The sequence below is a fragment of the Oncorhynchus gorbuscha genome, linkage group LG07, assembly GCF_021184085.1.
Source record: "Oncorhynchus gorbuscha isolate QuinsamMale2020 ecotype Even-year linkage group LG07, OgorEven_v1.0, whole genome shotgun sequence".
Classification (NCBI taxonomy): Eukaryota; Metazoa; Chordata; class Actinopteri; order Salmoniformes; family Salmonidae; genus Oncorhynchus; species Oncorhynchus gorbuscha.
The window spans coordinates 4,563,551-4,587,352 of record NC_060179.1 but is presented as its reverse complement, the minus strand read 5'-3'; the positions used below and the strand labels follow the sequence as shown (position 1 = coordinate 4,587,352).

At 45.4% G+C, this 23,802-nt stretch overlaps 1 protein-coding gene across 1 annotated transcript in view; it reads left to right on the top strand.

Moving 5' to 3' along the window:
- Positions 1-18,385, top strand: part of rdh10a (retinol dehydrogenase 10a) — a 35,195-nt gene extending 16,810 nt beyond the window's left edge. Inside the window, exons 3-6 of the mRNA XM_046355417.1 lie at positions 8,877-8,975; positions 10,913-11,058; positions 13,623-13,754; positions 16,457-18,385. Of these exons, the coding sequence (XP_046211373.1) occupies positions 8,877-8,975; positions 10,913-11,058; positions 13,623-13,754; positions 16,457-16,580 (501 nt within the window). The 3' untranslated portion in view covers positions 16,581-18,385. The remainder of the gene's footprint in view (positions 1-8,876; positions 8,976-10,912; positions 11,059-13,622; positions 13,755-16,456) is intronic.
- The last annotated feature ends 5,417 nt before the right edge of the window (positions 18,386-23,802 follow it).

The following is a 23,802-nucleotide window of genomic DNA, read 5'->3' as shown; positions in this document are numbered from 1 at the left end:
CTAGTCTGGGCTGGACTGGGCTGGTCTGGGCTGAGCTAGGCTGGGCTGGACTGGGCTGACTTGGGCTGGACTGGGCTAGTCTGGGCTGGACTGGGCTGAGCTGAACTGGGCTAGTCTGGGTTGTGCTAGTCTGGGCTGGCTAGGCTAGTCTGGTCTGGACTGGGCTGGTCTGGCTGGATGTGGTTGGAGGGAGTTAGCGATTAGGGCATTGTTTGTGTGTGAGAGTCTGCGTGTGACAGCGTAGAGGGTGTCTGTGTGACAGAGTAGAGGGTGTCTGTGTGACAGGCTGTCTGTGTGACAGAGTGTCTGTGTGACAGGGTGTCTGTGTGACAGGGTGTCTGTGTGACAGGGTGTCTGTGTGACAGAGTAGAGGGTGTCTGTGTGACAGAGTAGAGGGTGTCTGTGTGACAGAGTAGAGGCTGTCTGTATGAGCACTGCTGCTACTACTCACAACCAAGTCTCTCTCTTTAATGAGTCTGGGAAATGTCTGACCACTGTTGCCCTTGGTGTGTGTGTGTGTGTGTGTGTGTGTGTGTGTGTGTGTGTGTGTGTGTGTGTGTGTGTGTGTGTGTGTGTGTGTGTGTGTGTGTGTGTGTGTGTGTGTGTGTGTGTGTGTGTGTGTGTGTGTGTGTGTGTGTGTGTGTGTGTGTGTGTGTGTGTAAACCAGAAGGAAGGCAGTCTTGAGGTTTCAGGGGAAAGAGATTTCAGAATAGTATGGATGTTTGAGTTCAGTACCTAAATGTTTTCTGTGCATCAACTGTTTTTGCTTTTTTTCTTTTGTTGTAAATGAAAGGATTAACCCTTCACACACCTGACTGAGTCTCTCTCTTCTGTCGCTATGACAACACACACCTGACTGAGTCTCTCTCCACCACAACAATTCCCTTCTGTCGCTATGACGACACACACCCTCCACTTACTCTAGCATCAATCAATACAGAAATCAAAACAGAAATGTTGTTGTGGACCTCTCTCTGTATCTCTGCCTCTTTCTCCCTCTCTCTCTCTCTCTCTCCGGCCTCCAGTCAGTGTCAGCTCTCTCTCTCTCTCTCCGGCCTCCAGTCAGTGTCAGCTCTCTCTCTCTCTCTCCGGCCTCCAGTCAGTGTCAGTTCTCTCTCTCTCTCTCTCTCTCTCTCTCTCTCTCTCTCTCTCTCTCTCTCTCTCTCTCTCTCTGTCTCTCTCTCTGTCTCTCTCTCTCTCTCTACCTGTCTCTCTCTCTCTCTGTCTCTCTCTGTCTCTCTGTCTCTCTCTCTCTCTACCTGTCTCTCTCTCTCTCTGTCTCTCTCTCTCTCTCTGTCTCTCTCTCTCTCTCTGTCTCTCTCTCTCTCTGTCTCTCTCTCTCTCTCTCTCTCTCTGTCTCTCTCTCTCTGTCTCTCTCTCTCTGTCTCTCTCTCTCTCTCTCTGTCTCTCTCTCTCTCTCTCTCTCTCTCTCTCTCTCTCTCTCTCTCTCTCTCTCTCTCTCTCTCTCTCTCTCTCTCTCTCTCTCTCTCTCTCTCTCTCCGGCCAGTGTTGGGCTTGTTCTAATTAAATGACCATCTGGTCCTTCTGTGTGTCCAGTATTTGTTCATATTCCTGTTGGTCATATTGTTATATTATATTTATTATTATTATACTGTTCCTGTTGGTCAGACACAGGCAGTAATATGCTCTGACACCCCAGCTGTGACGACAGGGTGTCTGAGCAGCTTTGCCAGATTCGCTTGCAGCAATTAGAAGCAAGCAGTGGGCAGGACATCCCGGCGGGGGGCCCGGGGGGCAGGGCGGCTTTCGTTGGGGGGGTGTAATTCAGCGGAACTGGGATCCTTGAGGCCCAATTACGGACCGTTCTGATGTAAGACATGAACCCCTGGTCGATTTTTCACAGGTTTCGTGTCTGAGAGGTCGCCAGAGGTCGCCGGCCGACACGCCAGAGATGCCATGAGAAGCAGGGAATCATGGGAGGCCTGGGGGTTTGGGCAGAGGGCGGAGGGATCCCTGTTTGCTTGGAGGTTACTAGAGACAGAAACACGTGTAACTCTGTCTTCCCTCAATCTCTGACCTCACAGTTCTGCCCTGAAAGCCAATAGCAGTTTCAATAGCAGTTTACCAGAAATGTTTTGTTTTCCTGCCCTGATGGCAGGCAGGCCCAGTCATTGTGCTGCTGGATCAAATCAAAACCAAGCCTCCCTCCCTCCCTCCCTCCTTTCCCCCTGTACATAATGATGCAGTGTGGGAGTGGGTTCTGGGTTGAGTGAGTTGGCTGGACCAGGTATGGGCATATCTCTGTTAATGCTCCGTTTGCCCACACACCCACCTCCATCTTGGCACGGAGAAGCCTGTCTCTGCTCTTTTTCCCAGTCCTGATATTCCTTCTGGCAAGTCCTCCCCACCCCTCCTCTCACCCAACGCCCCATCCCTCAATAAATTGAATATTGCAGCAATTTCAGATTTTAATGTCCTGGAAAAGTGATGTTTAGTTCTGCGTCTTATTGCAGTAATCTACCTAGCTTACTGTTGCAGAACAGAGTACACCACCTTACATTACCATGATCTGCCTGCCAGTTCTTTAAATCCCTCTATTCCCCCCCTCCGTAGATCATAAAGGAAGATTGGCTGGAAGTGATTAATGCTCCTTCTAGCTTCACACATACCAGACAGAGAGAGAAGAGATACCTACACCAGTCTGGTTATCAGACAGACACAGAGAGATACCTACACCAGTCTGGTTATCAGACAGACACAGAGAGATACCTACACCAGTCTGGTTATCAGACAGACACAGAGAGATACCTACACCAGTCTGGTTATCAGACAGACACAGAGAGATACCTACACCAGTCTGGTTATCAGACAGACACAGAGAGATACCTACACCAGTCTGGTTATCAGACAGACACAGAGAGATACCTACACCAGTCTGGTTATCAGACAGACACAGAGAGATACCTACACCAGTCTGGTTATCAGACAGACACAGAGAGATACCTACACCAGTCTGGTTATCAGACAGACACAGAGAGATACCTACACCAGTCTGGTTATCAGACAGACACAGAGAGATACCTACACCAGTCTGGTTATCAGACAGACACAGAGAGATACCTACACCAGTCTGGTTATCAGACAGACACAGAGAGATACCTCATAATACACAGAGTGGATCACAGTACCATAAAAGTACCATATGGCACCCTATTCCCTATATAGTGCACTACTTTAGACCAGAGCCCTATGGCACCCTATTCCCTATATAGTGCACTACTTTAGACCAGAGCCCTATGGCACCCTATTCCCTATATAGTACACTACTTTAGACCAGAGCCCTATGGCACCCTATTCCCTATATAGTGCACTACTTTAGACCAGAGCCCTATGGCACCCTATTCCCTATATAGTACACTACTTTAGACCAGAGCCCTATGGCACCCTATTCCCTATATAGTGCACTACTTTGGTTAGACCAGAGCCCTATGGCACCCTATTCCCTATATAGTGCACTACTTTATCAGACCAGAGCCCTATGGCACCCTATTCCAGTCTGGTTATCAGACAGACACCCTACACCAGTTAGTACACTACTTTAGACCAGAGCCCTATGGCACCCTATTCCCTATATAGTGCACTACTTTTATCAGACCAGAGCCCTATGGCACCCTATTCCCTATATAGTGCACTACTTTGGTTATCAGACCAGAGCCCTATGGCACCAGTCTATTCCCACATATAGTACACTACTTTATCAGACCAGAGCCCTATGGAACCCTATTCCCTATATAGTGCACTACTTTTAGACCAGAGCCCTATGGCACCCTATTCCCTACATAGTGCACTACTTTAGACCAGAGCCCTATGGCACCCTATTCCCTATATAGTGCACTACTTTAGACCAGAGCCCTATGGCACCCAGATTCCCTATATAGTACACTACTTTTAGACCAGAGCCCTATGGCACCCTATTCCCTATATAGTGCACTACTTTAGACCAGAGCCCTATGGCACCCTATTCCCTCTGGTATAGTACACTACTTTAGACCAGAGCCCTATGGCACCACAGATTCCCTATATAGTGACACTACTTCTGGTTAGACCAGAGCCCTATGTTACACCCTATTCCCTATATAGTGCACTACTTTAGACCAGAGCCCTATGGCACCCTATTCCCTATATAGTGCACTACTTTAGACCAGAGCCCTATCTGGTTATCACCACATTCCCTACATAGTGCACTACTTTAGACCAGAGCCCTATGGCACCCTATTCCCTATATAGTGACACTACTTTAGACCAGAGCCCTATGGCACCCTATTCCCTATATAGTACACTACTTTAGACCAGAGCCCTATGGCACCCTATTCCCTATATAGTGCACTACTTTAGACCAGAGCCCTATGGCACCCTATTCCCTATATAGTACACTACTTTAGACCAGAGCCCTATGGCACCAGTCTATTCCCTATATAGTGCACTACTTTAGACCAGAGCCCTATGGCACCCTATTCCCTATATAGTACACTACTTTAGACCAGAGCCCTATGGCACCCTATTCCCTATATAGTGCACTACTTTAGACCAGAGCCCTATGGCACCCTATTCCCTATATAGTACACAGACCAGATACCTACTTTAGACCAGAGCCCTATGGCACCCTATTCCCTATATAGTGCACTACTTTAGACCAGAGCCCTATGGCACCCTATTCCCTATATAGTGCACTACTTTAGACCAGAGCCCTATGGCACCCTATTCCCTATATAGTGCACTACTTTAGACCAGAGCCCTATGGCACCCTATTCCCTATATAGTACACTACTTTAGACCAGAGCCCTATGGCACCCTATTCCCTATATAGTGCACTACTTTAGACCAGAGCCCTATGGCACCCTATTCCCTATATAGTGCACTACTTTAGACCAGAGCCCTATGGCACCCTATTCCCTATATAGTGCACTACTTTAGACCAGAGCCCTATGGCACCCTATTCCCTATATAGTGCACTACTTTAGACCAGAGCCCTATGGCACCCTATTCCCTATATAGTGCACTACTTTAGACCAGAGCCCTATGGCACCCTATTCCCTATATAGTACACTACTTTAGACCAGAGCCCTATGGCACCCTATTCCCTATATAGTGCACTACTTTAGACCAGAGCCCTATGGCACCCTATTCCCTATATAGTGCACTACTTTAGACCAGAGCCCTATGGCACCCTATTCCCTATATAGTGCACTACATTTGTCCAGAGGGTAGTGCTCTATATAGGCCATAGGGTGCCATCTCTCTCTTTTCTCTGACTCTCTGGCCCTCTCTCTGGCTCTCTATTTTCTCTGTCTCTCCCTGTCTCTCTCTGTCTCTCCCTGTCTCTCTCTGTCTCTCTCTGTCTCTCCTGTCTCTCTCTGTCTCTCTCTGTCTCTCCCTGTCTCTCCCTGTCTCTCTCTGTCTCTCTCTGTCTCTCTCTGTCTCTCCCTGTCTCTCTCAGTGATATAATCTATAACTCAGTGATATAATCTAGAACTCTGTCTGTTTAGAACTCAGTGATATAATCTACAACTCAGTGATATAATCTAGAACTCTGTCTGTTTAGAACTCAGTGATATAATCTACAACTCAGTGATATAATCTAGAACTCTGTCTGTTTAGAACTCAGTGATATAATCTACAACTCAGTGATATAATCTACAACTCAGTGATATAATCTAGAACTCTGTCTGTTTAGAACTCAGTGATATAATCTAGAACTCTGTCTGTTTAGAACTCAGTGATATAATCTACATGTTATGCAGGTGAAAGAGGACCCAAAAGCGACTTAACAGAAACAGAGTTTATTTAAGTCCAAACAGGGAATAACAGAAATCCTCTAGTCTGTAGAGGGGAATAACAGGAGAAGCGGCCACAGACTGCAGGTCGCTTCGGGTAGGCGCAGGCCGTAGTTGACAGAGACACCTGCTCACACGCAGCATCTGATGAAGGCAAAAAACACGACAGGACAGGGCGATACACAATCACAGCAAAAACACGACAGGACAGGGCGATACACAATCACAGCACGGTGAATTCTAAACAAGGAACCGACAGGACAGGAACGGAACACAAAGGAATAAATAGGGACTCCAATCAGGGGAAAGGATCGGGAACAGGTGTGGGAAGACTAAATGATGATTAGGGGAATAGGAACAGCTGGGAGCAGGAATCGGAACGATAGAGAGAAGAGAGACTCTGCGAGAGAGTGAGAGAGGGAGGGGGAGAGAGAGGGATAGAAAGAGGGAAAGAACCTAATAAGACCAGCAGAGGGAAACGAATAGAATGGGGAGCACAGGGACAAGACATGATAATAAATGACAAACATGACACTACAACTCAGTGATATAATCTAGAACTCTGTCTGTTTAGAACTCAGTGATATAATCTAGAACTCTGTCTGTTAGAACTCAGTGATATAATCTAGAACTCAGTGATATAATCTAGAACTCTGTCTGTTTAGAACTCAGTGATATAATCTAGAACTCAGTGATATAATCTAGAACTCAGTGATATAATCTAGAACTCTGTCTGTTTAGAACTCAGTGATATAATCTACAACTCAGTGATATAATCTAGAACTCTGTCTGTTTAGAACTCAGTGATATAATCTACAACTCAGTGATATAATCTACAACTCAGTGATATAATCTACAACTCAGTGATATAATCTAGAACTCTGTCTGTTTAGAACTCAGTGATATAATCTAGAACTCTGTCTGTTTAGAACTCAGTGGTATAATCTACAACTCAGTGATATAATCTAGAACTCTGTCTGTTTAGAACTCAGTGATAGAATCTAGAACTCTGTCTGGTAGAACTCAGTGATATAATCTAGAACTCTGTCTGTTAGAACTCAGTGATATAATCTAGAACTCTGTCTGTGTGTTTCTCTTGACTTCTCTGTTTCATCAAGTTCTACAGTATGGACAATCCTCAAACAACAAAGTACTAATATGGTTGACTCTGTAATACAACACCGAATGTGATGATAAAACATTGTTTTATATAGATATATATATATATATTTATATATGGGGCAGGTGCAATTTAACACCATAACATGTTATTTAAAAAAAAAAATCACCGTTATTTAACCAGGTAGGCCAGTTGAGAACAAGTTCTCATTTACAACTGCGACCTGGTCAAGATAAAGCACAGCAGAAAGTTGTTCTGTTGTTTATCCTCCTCGACACCAACACCTCAAATGAAGTTAGCTCTGTTAGGCCCTCCCTAGTCTTCAATCTCCCTCAGTGTTAGTCTTCAACCTCCCTCAGTGTTAGTCTTCAATCTCTCTGTGTTGGTCTTCCATCTCTCTGTGTTGGTCTTCCATCTCTCAGTGTTAGTCTTCCATGTCTCTGTGTTGGTCTTCCATCTCTCTCAGTGTTGGTCTTCCATCTCTCAGTGTTAGTCTTCAATCTCTCAGTGTTAGTCTTCCATGTCTCTCTGTGTTGGTCTTCCATCTCTCTCAGTGTTGGTCTTTCATCTCTCTCAGTGTTGGTCTTCCATCTCTCTCAGTGTTGGTCTTCCATCTCTCTCAGTGTTGGTCTACCATCTCTCAGTGTTGGTCTTCAATCTCCCTCAGTGTTAGTCTTCCATATCCCTCAGTGTTGGTCTACCATCTCTCAGTGTTGGTCTTCAATCTCCCTCAGTGTTAGTCTTCCATCTCCCTCAGTGTTGGTCTACCATCTCCCTCAGTGTTGGTCTACCATCTCCCTCAGTGTTGGTCTTCCATCTCCCTCTGTGTTGGTCTTCCATCTCCCTCAGTGTTGGTCTACCATCTCTGTGTTGATCTTCAATCTCCCTCAGTGTTAGTCTTCCATCTCTCTCAGTGTTGGTCTACCATCTCCCCCAGTGTTGGTCTTCCATCTCTCTGTGTTGGTCTTCCATCTCTCTCAGTGTTGGTCTACCATCTCCCCCAGTGTTGGTCTTCCATCTCTCTGTGTTAGTCTTCCATCTCTCTGTGTTAGTCTTCCATCTCTCTCAGTGTTGGTCTTCCATCTCTCTCAGTGTTGTTCTTCCATCTCCCTCAGTGTTATGTTTCTCACAGATCCCGGTAGATAGAAGTTTCAGTAAGGCACAGGTCTAGAATCAGCTTAATCCTTCTTACATTTTTATGTTAACCATTAGAGGGAAGGCCAAAGGGCTCTGGTCAAAAGTAGGGCACTATGTAGGAAATAATGTGCAATTTGGGATACACAACCTCTCTCTCTTTCTCTCTCTTTCTCTCTCCCTCTCTCTCTCTCCTATCACTTTCTCTCTCCTATCACTCTCTCCTATCACTTTGAGTATTGTTCCGCTTGGGCAGCACAGAGGGCAGTCGGTGGACAGCGGTTGAATTGCATTGTGGTCCATGGTGAGTGAACGGGGACCTGTGATTGGTTCTGTCAGCGGGTCTTTAGAGCTGGGCACAGCGCTGGGTACTGGATCTGTGTGGGAAAGAACAGACTCATACAGTAAACCATCTCTCTTCTCTGTGGTGTGCTCTCTCTCTCCCTCGTTCTCTCCTGTTTTTCCCTCTGTTTGTCTGTCAAAAAGTCTCCCTCTCTTCTCCATGGTGATGCAGAGAAAGAGAGGGAGAGAGCGGGAGGGAGAGGAAGAGAAGGAGGGAGAGAGAGAGAGAGCGGGAGGAAGAGAAGGAGAGATAGAGATAGAGAAGGAGAGAGCGGGAAAGAGAGAGAGAGCGGGAGGGAGAGAGCGAGAGAGCGGGAGAGAGATAGAGAAGGAGAGAGCGGGAAGGAGAGAGAGAAAGAGAGAGAGAAAGAGAGAGAGAGAGAAACAAAAAGAGGATCAAAGGGTTTTGGCAGAGACAAACTGCACCAGTAAACTAACCTTCCTCTCTTTTTTCCCTCCTTCCCCCTCTTCTCTCTTTCCTATAGACCACCAAGGCATTCCTTCCCAAGATGTTGGAGCTGAACCACGGCCACATTGTGACGGTTGCCAGCTCTCTGGGGCTATTCAGCACAGCTGGTGTGGAGGTGAGTTACTTCACATGAATGAGACACTCTCTCTTGGTTAGTTAGTAGTACTATGTAGTGCACACAGAGACACAGAGACACAGAGACACAGAGACACACAGACAGCGACACAGAGACAGCGACACAGAGACAGCGACACAGACACAGATATTCGCCTTTCTCATATTATTCCCCGCCTGTTACGGCGCCCTCTGTCTATAGCTTGGGGGGGAGGGTCTGGGGGCCTGTTACGGGGCCCTCTGTCTATAGTAGGGGGGTTTAGGGGGCCTGTTACGGGGCCCTCTGTCTATAGTAGGGGGGTCTGGGGGCCTGTTACGGGGTCCTCTGTCTATAGTAGGGGGTGTTTAGGGGGCCTGTTACGCGGCCCTTTGTCTATAGTAGGGGTGGTCTGGGGGCCTGTTACTGGGCCCTCTGTCTATAGTAGGGGGATCTGGGGGCCTTTTACGGGTCCCTCTGTCTATAGTAGGGGGGTCTGGGGGCCTGTTACAGGGCCTTCTGTCTGTAGTTCGGGGGGTATAGGGGGCCTGTTACGGGGCCCTCTTACGGGTTACAAGGCCCTCTGTCTGTAGCTGGGGGGGTCTCTTATGGGCCCCTCTGTCTGTAGCTGGGGGCCTGTTATGGGGCCCTCTGTTTGCAGCTGGGGGGTCTGGGGCTGGGCCCATAGGGCCCTTGGCTCTGAGTGAAGAACAGGCTGACATGTCTCCGTGGGAGGGAGACATCTTCATCAGGTTCTTTGTGAAACCATCGCAGCTCTCTCAGTATTCACATCACAGCCAATTCACTCTAAATGGAGGGGACTTTGTTTTCACGTTTTTTTTTTGTGGGGGGGGGGGGTCATCTTTCGTCCAGGCCCCTCACTGTTTCTTTTTGTGTGTTATCTGAGTCAGTGTTAAAAGGATTTGATGTGGTCATTTGTCCCGGGGACAATAAGAAGAGTGGCTGTAGCTGTCACTCTCTGTTGTGTGTTCCAGAGAAGCCTTCTAGAATGCTTCTTTAATATTCTAGAACACATGGACTCCCTTTCACTCCCTCTCTCCATTCCAGAGTGGTGTCATTTTCATTCTGTCTTTAGGCACCGCTACCCCATTGCCTTTTGTTTTCCTAGCTGTTGTTGCACAGGCGGGAACTCATCCATAACCATTAAGTCTCTCTTCAAAGGGACTGGAGCACAGTCAAGGTTTTAACCTATAATACTTCATAGAAATTGAATGTGATTTTAAGGCAGGAGGGACTATTCATTTAGGAACCATAGTTTGGCAGGCATGTCACGTGGGCACAGTCTCATCTCCTTTATCCTCTCTGGGTTTGCCCAAGCTGCTTTTGAAGATTAGGCCCCCGGCAAACCATCAAACCCTCCCCGCCCCATAAATCAATCCAACCACAACCCAACCCAATCCCAGCCCATAACCCAACCCAATCCCAGCCCATAACCCAATCCCAGCCCATAACCCAATCCAATCCAAGCCCATAATCCAATCCCAGCCCATAACCCAATCCCAGCCCAGCCCATAACCCAATCCAATCCCAGCCCATAACCCAATCCAAGCCCAGCCCATAACCCAATCCAAGCCCAGCCCATAACCCAATCCAAGCCCAGCCCATAACCCAATCCAAGACCAGCCCATAACCCAATCCAATCCCAGCCCATAACCCAATCCAATCCCAGCCCATAACCCAATCCCAGCCCATAACCCAATCCAATCCCAGCCCATAATCCAATCCCAGCCCATAACCCAATCCAATCCCAGCCCAGCCCATAACCCAATCCCAGCCCAATCCCAGCCCATAACCCAATCCAATCCAATCCCAACCCATAACCCAATCCAATCCCGACGCCCATTCTATTCCAGTGTAATTCTACGACTGTGTCTTTACTCCGGTGTGATAGCTACACAGGATTTAACAGGAACACCTTTTCCTCTCATGACCCCCTATAGGATTACTGCGCCAGTAAGTTCGGGGCCATCGGCTTCCACGAGTCGCTGAGCCACGAGATCAAGGCTTCGGATAAGGATGGCATTAAGATGACGCTGGTGTGTCCCTACCTGGTGGACACGGGCATGTTCAAAGGCTGCAGGATAAGGTGAGACATCAATTAATCAAATAATCCATCAATCCATCCATCAATCCATCCATTCATCAATCAATCAATCAATCAATCAATCAATCAATCAATCAATCAATCAATCAAATAATCAATCCATCCATCCATTCATCAATCAATCAATCAATCAATCACTCAATCAATCAATCAAATAATCAATCAATCCATCCATTCATCAATCAATCAATCAATCAATCAATCAATCAATCAATCAATCAAATAATCAATCCATCCATTCATCCATTCATCCATCCATTCATCCATTCATCCATCCATCCATTCATCCATTCAATCAATCAATCAATCAAATAAATAATCCATCCATCCATCCATTCATCCATTCATCCATCCATCCATTCATCCATTCATCCATCCATCCATCCATCCAATAATCAGTCATTCCACTCAAATCAATTAATCATAACGTGATTCATAACATTTTCGTAGTGCTTTATCACTTAGCATTTAAATGGCTATTTAAATATACGTTGGAGGTTAATAATTAAATTAAATTAAATTATTAAATTAAACGAAACCAGGGAGCCTACTGCTAACAGCAATGTTCCTTAAAAACAAATTCCGTCACGGAGCAAATTTCCCGTCTACTGAGAGCGCACGCAACCTTCAACGTTGTGAAAATTCTACTTATGACTCGCGTTTATTGGGAACACTGAGGCTGTACCCACTTTGAGTTACAGTTTTAAACATTGGACAAGTAGGTCACTGTGGCTATTTGATCAAAATATGGGCCTTACCGCAGTGTCCTACCATCAAAAACTATGGAGAAAATGCATCCCATAATATTTGAACATGGAAATAGCTGTTCTATCATTCAGACTACAGGAGCAGCCAATGTGTGGTATTCAATGTAGACCTACATTCCATCAGACTTGACCAAACAGGAAATCACTCACCCAGAGGCGGCGCTCCTAGTGGCCGGAGACTTTAATGCAGGGAAACTTAAATCAGTTCTACAAAATCTCTATCAACATGTTAAATGTGCAACCAGAGGGAAATAAACTGTGTTCTGTCATTCAGACAACGTGTGGTGTTCAATGACTACAGGGGCTTGACCTTTAACCTGTTTATCCAGTCCTTCAGACAAGGAGGTGACTGAAAATGTTGTAGTGTTTTATGCAAGAAACCAGACAAATGAATCAATGTAGACCTACATTCCATCAGACTTTAGAATAAAAACACACGCAGGGCTTGACCTTTAACCTGCTTATCCACTTGTCCTTCAGACAAGGAGGTGACTGACACAATACAATGCATAATTATTCCCAAACCATTATTACAGGAGAATCAGACAAATGATTATATAATTACCTCTGCCAATTGACTACTTATCTTATTCAAACCTCTCTCTTAAAATACAACACTGTCCCTTTAAGACAGAACAAAAGCTCTCCGGTACCTGATTGGCTTTTCAGAGATGTCTGGAAATATACAGGTTTATGTGCTCTTGTAGGAAGCAATCACTTCCCCCATTTGCTGACTATAAATGAGCTATAACTTGGCTAAAAACTCGCTAACTAGAAAGATTATGTACAAATGTGGCTACATGCAATGGTCTGGTGATGTACTGCAATGCACTGTACTGTACTATACACTGAGTGTACAAAACATTAAGAACACCCTGCTCTTTCCATGACATACACTGACCGGGTGAATCCAGGTGAAAGATATGATCCCTTATTGATGTCACCTGTTAAATCCACTTCAAATCAGTGTAGATGAAGGGGAGGAGACAGGTGGTTTAAAGAAGGATTTTTAAGCCTTGAGACATTACATTTACATTACATTTAAGTCATTTAGCAGACGCTCTTATCCAGAGCGACTTACAAATGTATTGTGTATGTGTGCCATTCAGAGGGTGAATGGAAAAGACAACATATTTAAGTGCCTTTGAACGGCGTGTGGTACTAGGTGCCAGGCGCATGGGTTTGAGTGTGTCAAGAACTGCAACGCTGCTGGGTTTTTCAAGCTCAACAGTTTTCCCGTGTGTATCAAGAATGGTCCACCACCCAAAGGTCATCCAGCCAAGTTGACACAACTGTGGGAAGAGTCCGTGCCCTGGCGAATTGAGGCTGTTCCGGGGGGGGGCAGCAAAGGCAAAAAGGGAGCGCAACTCAATATTAGGAAGGTGTTCTTAATGTTTTGTACACTCGGTGTACTGCATTGTTCTACGGAGTTGACTAGTGCCTTAACCTGTATGTCGATGTCAGTGTTTCACCTAGAGCTCTACCAGACCAAGGGACACCCTCTCTACCTCCCCTAACAGGTGTACCGTGAATACTGTTCCCCTCTTTAGTTACAATGGTTCCCCCCCTCCGCTGTAAGTGGAAGGGTTTCAGTATCTGAACTGGCCTATTCTAGGTGTTGATATCGTAATGTTTTAGATAAGATCAGACTTGGTTGTCTGTTTGTGTACAGACTCTGCACTACGTTGCTGAATAGCACCCTGGGCACTTTCCCCTTGTGTTTATGTGTGTGTTCGTTCTGGCTGTCTCTAACTGTTATGCCACTTCCTGTCTGTACAGGAAAGAAATCGAGCCATTCCTGCCTCCCCTGAAGCCAGAGTTCTGTGTAACACAGTCTATGAGGGCCATTCTCACGGATCAGGCTATGATCTGCACCCCACGCATCGTATACATGGTTAACTTTATGAAAAGGTCAGTCCAGTCTTTCTCTCTCTCAATTCAATTAATAAATACATGCTTTATTGGCATGAATGGGTGGTTGCCATCTCTACTCTACTCTCCTCTCTTTCCACATCACTCACATCAACTCAGTCCCTCTCCTTTCTACAGTGTCTGAATGAACTCAGTCCCTCTCCTGTCTACAGTGTGTTGTGAATGAACTCAGTCCCTCTCTTTTCTCCAGTGTCTGAATGAACTCAGTCCCTCTCCTGTCTACAGTGTCTGAATGAACTCAGTCCCTCTCCTTTCTACAGTGTGTTGTGAATGAACTCAGTCCCTCTCCTTTCTACAGTGTCTGAATGAACTCAGTCCCTCTCCTTTCTACAGTGTGTTGTGAATGAACTCAGTCCCTCTCCTGTCTACAGTGTGTTGTGAATTAACTCAGTCCCTCTCCTGTCTACAGTGTCTGAATGAACTCAGTCCCTCTCCTTTCTCCAGTGTGTTGTGAATGAACTCAGTCCCTCTCCTTTCTACAGTGTCTGAATGAACTCAGTCCCTCTCCTTTCTCCAGTGTCTGAATGAACTCAGTCCCTCTCCTTTCTCCAGTGTGTTGTGAATGAACTCAGTCCCTCTCCTTTCTCCAGTGTGTGTGAATGAACTCAGTCCCTCTCCTGTCTACAGTGTGTTGTGAATGAACTCAGTCCCTCTCCTTTCTCCAGTGTCTGAATGAACTCAGTCCCTCTCCTGTCTACAGTGTCTGAATGAACTCAGTCCCTCTCCTTTCTCCAGTGTGTTGTGAATGAACTCAGTCCCTCTCCTTTCTCCAGTGTGTTGTGAATGAACTCAGTCCCTCTCCTGTCTACAGTGTCTGAATGAACTCAGTCCCTCTCCTTTCTCCAGTGTGTTGTGAATGAACTCAGTCCCTCTCCTTTCTCCAGTGTCTGAATGAACTCAGTCCCTCTCCTTTCTCCAGTGTGTTGTGAATGAACTCAGTCCCTCTCCTTTCTCCAGTGTGTTGTGAATGAACTCAGTCCCTCTCCTGTCTACAGTGTGTTGTGAATGAACTCAGTCCCTCTCCTGTCTACAGTGTCTGAATGAACTCAGTCCCTCTCCTTTCTCCAGTGTGTTGTGAATGAACTCAGTCCCTCTCCTTTCTCCAGTGTGTTGTGAATGAACTCAGTCCCTCTCCTGTCTACAGTGTCTGAATGAACTCAGTCCCTCTCCTGTCTACAGTGTCTGAATGAACTCAGTCCCTCTCCTGTCTACAGTGTCTGAATGAACTCAGTCCCTCTCCTGTCTACAGTGTCTGAATGAACTCAGTCCCTCTCCTTTCTCCAGTGTCTGAATGAACTCAGTCCCTCTCTTTTCTCCAGTGTGTCTCAGTCCCTCTCCTTTCTACAGTGTGTTGTGAATGAACTCAGTCCCTCTCCTGTCTACAGTGTCTGAATGAACTCAGTCCCTCTCTTTTCTCCAGTGTGTTGTGAATGAACTCAGTCCCTCTCCTGTCTACAGTGTGTTGTGAATGAACTCAGTCCCTCTCCTGTCTACAGTGTCTGAATGAACTCAGTCCCTCTCTTTTCTCCAGTGTGTTGTGAATGAACTCAGTCCCTCTCTTTTCTCCAGTGTGTTGTGAATGAACTCAGTCCCTCTCCTTTCTCCAGTGTGTTGTGAATGAACTCAGTCCCTCTCTTTTCTCCAGTGTGTTGTGAATGAACTCAGTCCCTCTCCTTTCTCCAGTGTGTTGTGAATGAACTCAGTCCCTCTCTTTTCTCCAGTGTGTTGTGAATGAACTCAGTCCCTCTCCTGTCTACAGTGTCTGAATGAACTCAGTCCCTCTCCTTTCTCCAGTGTCTGAATGAACTCAGTCCCTCTCCTTTCTCCAGTGTGTTGTGAATGAACTCAGTCCCTCTCCTTTCTCCAGTGTGTTGTGAATGAACTCAGTCCCTCTCCTGTCTACAGTGTCTGAATGAACTCAGTCCCTCTCCTTTCTCCAGTGTCTGAATGAACTCAGTCCCTCTCCTGTCTCCAGTGTGTTGTGAATGAACTCAGTCCCTCTCCTTTCTCCAGTGTCTGAATGAACTCAGTCCCTCTCCTTTCTCCAGTGTGTTGTGAATGAACTCAGTCCCTCTCCTTTCTCCAGTGTGTTGTGAATGAACTCAGTCCCTCTCCTTTCTCCAGTGTGTTGTGAATGAACTCAGTCCCTCTCCTTTCTCCAGTGTGTTGTGAATGAACTCAGTCCCTCTCCTTTCTCCAGTGTGTTGTGAATGAACTCAGTCCCTCTCCTGTCTACAGTGTCTGAATGAACTCAGTCCCTCTCCTTTCTCCAGTGTCTGAATGAACTCAGTCCCTCTCCTTTCTCCAGTGTCTGAATGAACTCAGTCCCTCTCCTTTCTCCAGTGTCTGAATGAACTCAGTCCCTCTCTTTTCTCCAGTGTGTTGTGAATGAACTCAGTCCCTCTCCTTTCTCCAGTGTGTTGTGAATGAACTCAGTCCCTCTCCTTTCTCCAGTGTGTTGTGAATGAACTCAGTCCCTCTCTTTTCTCCAGTGTGTTGTGAATGAACTCAGTCCCTCTCCTTTCTCCAGTGTGTTGTGAATGAACTCAGTCCCTCTCCTTTCTCCAGTGTGTTGTGAATGAACTCAGTCCCTCTCCTTTCTCCAGTGTGTTGTGAATGAACTCATGTCTCTAAATGAAGAGCTTTGTGTGTCTGACCTCTGTTTTCTCTCCTCTCTACAGCTTCCTGCCCTTCGAGGCCATCGTTTGTATGTACAGGTTCCTGGGTGCTGATAAATGTATGTATCCCTTCCTGGCCCAGAGGAAGGAGCTGATGAACAACAACGAGGCTAAGGGGGACATCTAGGGGGCGCTGTTGCTGCATGGTGGGGTGGGGCCCATAACCCTAGAGGCACAAGGATAAGACCACTGAGGGTGCGAGGAGGAGGAGGATTTAAAAAGACTGAATCTAGACTGGTGAACTTGCATTGAGCAGATACAAAGGTCCTCTGAAACGATGCCAGCTGTGTGTACTACACAGGATTTGATTTCTCTTAGTTTTTTTATGTTGTCTTTTTCTTTTTAATGTTTTTTTCTTTTAAGGTTTGTTTAAGGAAACCAACCATCTATATACTGTGTCAATAGTTTTTTTTTTTAATCATATGAAAAAAAAGTATTAACTATTTACGTAATGTAGTCACCAACTTTTTATTTAGTATCTTTGTGGAAATATACAGTATGTTACTGTACAGTAAAATCTTGTCACTTTTCAGTTTCTCTTTTATTTGTAGACATGCACTGTAATACTGCCTTTCTCTACACGGCCAAGTCTCTGTAGAAACGGTTGAAAATGGCATTTCATCACCCAGACCGACATGCATTTACACAAGTACATGTTATTCAATCATTGCATCAACACAGCTCACGTTTCTCAGCGAGCGTCTGGGTAGCCAGGTGCTGAAATTAGAACTGCAAGTCCCGCCTCTCCCATCTCCTCATTGGTTGTTAGGAGCATGTACCCACGTGGGTGATTGAAAGATGAACGGAGGTGCACACACTCCAGGCCAGTTGGTGGTGGTAATGCACCTTAAAGTTGGTTGCCATCCACCCATGTAAACTCCACAGAAGAAGAAGCCTGAAGGAGGAGAGATTACTAGAAACTAACTAAGTTGACCCTTTTATCTGTGGATTAATTGTAGGAGTAGAAGGACCTTGTTGCATTTCAGGTAAAATAACAAACCAATGTTTATATCCCTGGACAGATTAGCTAACAACAGAAAGCGAACTAGCTAAATTGACATACATTTTTAATGCTTTTGACCTGTCCACTAATTAATATAGTTGGTTCAGAGTTTGTTTTGATATTTCCACTGGTCAGGTGTGGGTGGACAAAGTCAGCATGCACGCAAGCAGTCTGGTCAACATGTTAGGGTTGCATATTTCTGATAATTTTCAGAAAATTAAAAAGTTAAAAGATTCCCAGAATCAAGATGGGAGGGCAGGGAATCCTGAATCCTCCAACCAGAACTTCTGGACAACCTGGTGATTTTGGGAAACACTACCCAGCAACCCCTGCGGCTCAGTCTAACCAATCATGATGCTCCAAATAGTTATTCAGAGATTACGTTTTATGTATTTTAATTCCATCTATTTCGAACAGTTCAAATGAGTTGTACCTACCGGCCATTGATTTATCTATCAGCCAAATGTCTCGTTAATTTAATGTGCCTTGGCTTCAGCAGTCGACTTACGATCTTTATCTTCTGACTTATTGATGGCCGTATCAATCACCACATCGTAAGACGTACACTGCCGTTCAAAAGTTTGGGGTCACTTAGAAATGTTTTCCATAAAAACATACATGAAATGAGTTGCAAAATGAAATAGGAAAAATAGTCAAAACGTTAACAAGGTTATAAATAATTATTTTTTTCCTTGAAATAATAATTGTGTCCCCTTTGACAAACTTTGCTTTTGTTAGAAGAATTCTCCGTTTGCAGCAATTATAGCCTTGCAGACTTTTGGCGTTCTAGTTGTAAATGTTTTTGAGGTAATCTGAAGAGATTTCACCCCATGCTTCCTGAAGCTCCTCCCACAAGTTGGAGTGGCTTGATGGGCACTTCTTACGTACCATACGGTCAAGCTCCTCCCACAACAGCTCAATAGGGTTGAGATCCAGTGACTGTGCTGGCCACTCCATTAGAGACAGCTGGTACTCTGACTGCTTCTTCCCTAAATAGTTCTTGCATAGTTTGGCGCTGTGCTTTGGGTCATTGTCCTGTTGTAGAAGGAAATTGGCTCCATTTAAGCGCCGTCCACAGGGTATGGCATTGCAAAATGGAGTGATATCCTTCCTTCTTCAATATCCCTTTAACCCTGTACAAATCTCCCACTTTACCGCCACCAAAGCACCCCCAGACCATCACATTGCCTCTACCATGATTGACAGATGGCGTCAAGCACTCCTTCAGCATCTTTTCATTTTTTCTCCATCTCATAAATGTTCTTCTTTATGATCCGAACACCTCAAACTTAGACTAGTCTGTCCATAACATAACTTAGACTTTTCTCCCCAATCTTTCTCTGCCCAATGTCTGTGTTCTTTTGCCCATCTTAATATTTTATTTTTATTGGCCAGTTTGAGATATGACTTTTTCTTTGCAACTCTGCCTAAAAGGCCAGCATCCCGGAGTCGCCTCTTCACTGTTGCAGTGCAGTGTTTTGCGGGTACTATTTAATGAAGCTGCCAGTTGAGGACTTGTGAGCCGGCTGTTTCTCAAACTAGACACTCTAATGTACTTGTCCTCTTGCTCAGTTGTGCACCGGGGCCTCCCACTCCTCTTTCTATTCTGGTTAGAGCCAGTTCTGTGAAGGGAGTAGTACACAGTGTTGTACGAGATCTTCAGTTTCTTGGCAATTTCTCACATGGAATAGCCTTCATTTCTCAGAACAAGAATAGACTAAAACATTTCAGAAGAAAGTTATTTGTTTCTGGCCATTTTGAGCCTGTAATCAAACCCACAAATGCTAATGCTCCAGATACTCAACTAATCTAGGTATTTCTAATGTATTTCTAATGATCAATTAGCCTTTTAAAATGCTAAACTTGGTTTAGCTAACACAACGTTCCATTGGAACACAGAAGTTATGGTTGCTGATAATGGGCCTCTGTACGTCTATGTAGATATTCCATTATCAATCAGCCGTTTCCAGCTACAATAGTCATTTACAACATTAACAATGTCTACACTGTATGTCTTATCAATTTGATGTTATTTTAATGGACGAAAAAAAGCGTTTTTCTTTCAAAAACAAGGACATTTCTCAGTGACCTCCAAACCTTTGAACGGTAGTATAATTCCAATGAAACCAATGAACAGCCCTTTTATCTACCAGTGTGTGACGTGTGTGAGGAGGAACTATGTCTGGTCTGTTTTCACATCTTCACTCAGTACGTTCAGTAGTCTCTCTCTCCAATGTCCTCCACCATTTGCATAAAGTGACGGTGAAAATGAAAACATTGGTTGATCTGTTTTGGGAACCATGACTGTCGCTAGGCTTAGACATTTCTGGTAACTTTCCCTAAAATCCCAAGATTTTCAAGAAATTCTGATTTAAAAAAAAAGATGGTAAACCGGAATCGTCCAACTTGGGGAAAGTTAATGGCCTCCATAGTTTTTTTTTTTTGCTGCTTGTATATCTGATAAACTTTAGACGGGAGGAGCAGGACTGCAGGAGTTTTATGTTACGTTGAAATACATTCCAATAGGCCTCATTCCTCCAGTGATGAGCCTAAATTCTCTACCTCTTCATTTGCCATTCATTGACAGTATGGACACAAGCCTCGTTTTGTAATTCTTTCTTAAAAAAAACTGCTCTTTTTTTTTAAAGCAGATTGTGGTTCTGATGTTTTTTTTTTTTTTGTCTTTTAACTAACTTAAAAATGAATAAAGTGATTTTAGATTATTACGTGGCGTGTCTGTGTCCTCTTTAAGCCGGTATTCAAAAAGAGACTCGGAGTGCTGATCTAGGATCAGTTGTGTCTTTCAGATCATAACACAAAATATAACATGGGATGGTGGGGACTGATAAGCACTCCTAGACTGAAACAGGCCCTGTGATGATTTCTTAGCTGGGACAGTGAACACAATGGATTCTACACACACAAGATACTATTGATAGTAAAAGATTGCACTATATATGGTGTTTTTTTTAACAAGGTCTGAAACCACGTTACATTGTAAATGGAGAAATTCCCCTCACATGACATTACCTTGTGCTGTAAGCACGGTCTGCTTCCACAACGACTGATAGATCAGGTAAAACAGGAGATGTGATGTAGCCCAGAAGGATGTGATTGAACATGGTGTGTGTGTGTGTGTGTGTGTGTGTGTGTGTGTGTGTGTGTGTGTGTGTGTGTGTGTGTGTGTGTGTGTGTGTGTGTGTGTGTGTGTGTGTGTGTGTGTGTGTGTGTGTGTGTGTGTGTGTGTGTGTGTGTGTACTGTCAATACGTTGCAGGATGGATGTGTGTATTGGCAGATCTCATGGGTCTCACCCTGTTTCCATTACATCACTCAGAATGTTACCACGAGCTGTCAACAACCCACCAATAGAATATCACCATCTACCCACCAATAGAATATCACCATCTACCCACCAATAGAATATCACCATCTACCCACCAATAGAATATCACCATCTACCCACCACTAGAATATCACCATCTACCCACCACTAGAATATAACCATCTACCCACCAATAGAATATCACCATCTACCCACCACTAGAATATCACCATCTTCCCCACCAATAGAATATCACCATCTACCCACCAATACAATATCACCATCTACTGACCCCGCCAATAGAATATCACCATCTACCCACCAAAAGAATATCACCATCTACTGACCCCACCAATAGAATATCACCATCTACTGACCCCACCAATAGAATATCACCATCTACCCACTAATAGAATATCACCATCTACCCACCAATAGAATATCACCATCTACTGACCCCACCAATAGAATATCACCATCTACCCACTAATAGAATATCACCATCTACCCACCAATAGAATATCACCATCTACTGACCCCACTAATAGAATATCACCATCTACCCACCAATAGAATATCACCATCTACCCACCAATACAATATCACCATCTACCCACCAATAGAATATAACCATCTACCCACCAATACAATATGACCATCTTCCCCACCAATAGAATATCACCATCTACCCACCAATACAATATCACCATCTTCCCCACCAATAGAATATCACCATCTACCCACCAATACAATATCACCATCTACTGACCCCGCCAATAGAATATCACCATCTACCCACCAAAAGAATATCACCATCTACTGACCCCACCAATAGAATATCACCATCTACTGACCCCACCAATAGAATATCACCATCTACCCACTAATAGAATATCACCATCTACCCACCAATAGAATATCACCATCTACTGACCCCACCAATAGAATATCACCATCTACCCACTAATAGAATATCACCATCTACCCACCAATAGAATATCACCATCTACTGACCCCACTAATAGAATATCACCATCTACCCACCAATAGAATATCACCATCTACCCACCAATACAATATCACCATCTACCCACCAATAGAATATAACCATCTACCCACCAATACAATATGACCATCTTCCCCACCAATAGAATATCACCATCTACCCACCAATACAATATCACCATCTTCCCCACCAATAACATATCACCATCTACTGACCCCACCAATAGAATATCACCATCTACCCACCAAAAGAATATCACCATCTACTGACCCCACCAATAGAATATCACCATCTACCCACCAATAGAATATCACCATCTACTGACCCCACCAATAGAATATCACCATCTACTGACCCCACCAATAGAATATCACCATCTACTGACCCCACCAATAGAATATCACCATCTACTGACCCCACCAATAGAATATCACCATCTACTGACCCCAGCAATAGAATATCACCACATGTCAGAATACAACAGCAGGTCAACTGCTCTGACAAATAAGTGCAGATGATGGTAGTGTCTCAATTTGTGCTCTATTCCTTATAATGTGCACTACCTGGTCAAAGGAGGTGCACTACCTGGTCAAAGGAGGTGCACTACCTGGTCAAAGGAGGTGCACTACCTGGTCAAAGGAGGTGCACTACCTGGTCAAAGGAGGTGCGCTACCTGGTCAAAGGAGGTGCGCTACCTGGTCAAAGGAGGTGCGCTACCTGGTCAAAGGAGGTGCGCTACCTGGTCAAAGGAGGTGCGCTACCTGGTCAAAGGAGGTGCGCTACCTGGTCAAAGGAGGTGCGCTACCTGGTCAAAGGAGGTGCGCTACCTGGTCAAAGGAGGTGCGCTACCTGGTCAAAGGAGGTGCACTACCTGGTCAAAGGAGGTGCACTACCTGGTCAAAGGAGGTGCGCTACCTGGTCAAAGGAGGTGCGCTACCTGGTCAAAGGAGGTGCGCTATTAGGGAATAGTGTGTCAGTTGGGATGCAAACAATGTGTAATCACACCTACATTAATAATCAAAGCATCTGTATCAGACGTTACATGCACTAGGGAGCTCTGCCTAAACAAATTGTAGCTTCTAAACACTGAGGGGGAAGTTTCCCTTTCAAACTGTCTCTCACTTCTTCTTTTCTTACTATGTACCACCCTCGTATTCCTCCCCTCCTCCTACCTCCCCTCCTTCTTCCTCCCCTTCTCCTATCTCCCCTCCTATTCCTCCCCTCTTTCTTCCTCTCCTTCTCCTATCTCCCCTCTTCCAACCTCTCCTCCTCCTACCTCCCCTCCTCCTTCCTCCCCTTCTCCTATCTCCCCCCCTTCTTCCTCCCCTCTTCCTACCTCCCCTCCTTCTTCCTCCCATCTTCCTACCTCCCCTCCTTCTTTCTCCCCTCCTTCTTCCTCCCCTTCTCCTACCTCCCATCCTCCTTCCTCCCCTTCTCCTACCTCCCCTCCTTCTTCCTCCCCTTCTCCTACCTCCCCTCCTTCTTCCTCCCCTCTTCCTACCTCCCCTCCTCCTTCCTCCCCTTCTCCTACCTCCCCTCCTTCTTCCTCCCCTCCTTCTTCCTCCCCTCTTCCTACCTCCACTCCTCCTTCCTCCCCTTCTCCTACCTCCACTCCTTCTTCCTCCCCTCTTCCTACCTCCCCTCCTCCTTCCTCCCCTTCTCCTACCTCCCCTCCTTCTTCCTCCCCTTCTCCTACCTCCCACCCCTATTCCTCCCCTTCTCCTATCTCCCTCCTATTCTTCCTCCCCTCCTTCTTCCTCCCCTCCTTCTTCCTCCCCTCTTCCTACCTCCCCTCCTCCTTCCTCCCCTTCTCCTACCTCCCCTCATTCTTCCTCCCCTTCTCCTACCTCCCACCCCTATTCCTCCCCTTCTCCTATCTCCCTCCTATTCTTCCTCCCCTCCCTATCACTCCCCTGGTCCTTCTTCGTATCCATCCCCTCCTCCTTCCTCCCCTTCTCCTACCTCCCCTCCTTCTTCCTCCCCTCCTTCTTCCTCCCCTTCTCCTATCTCCCTCCTA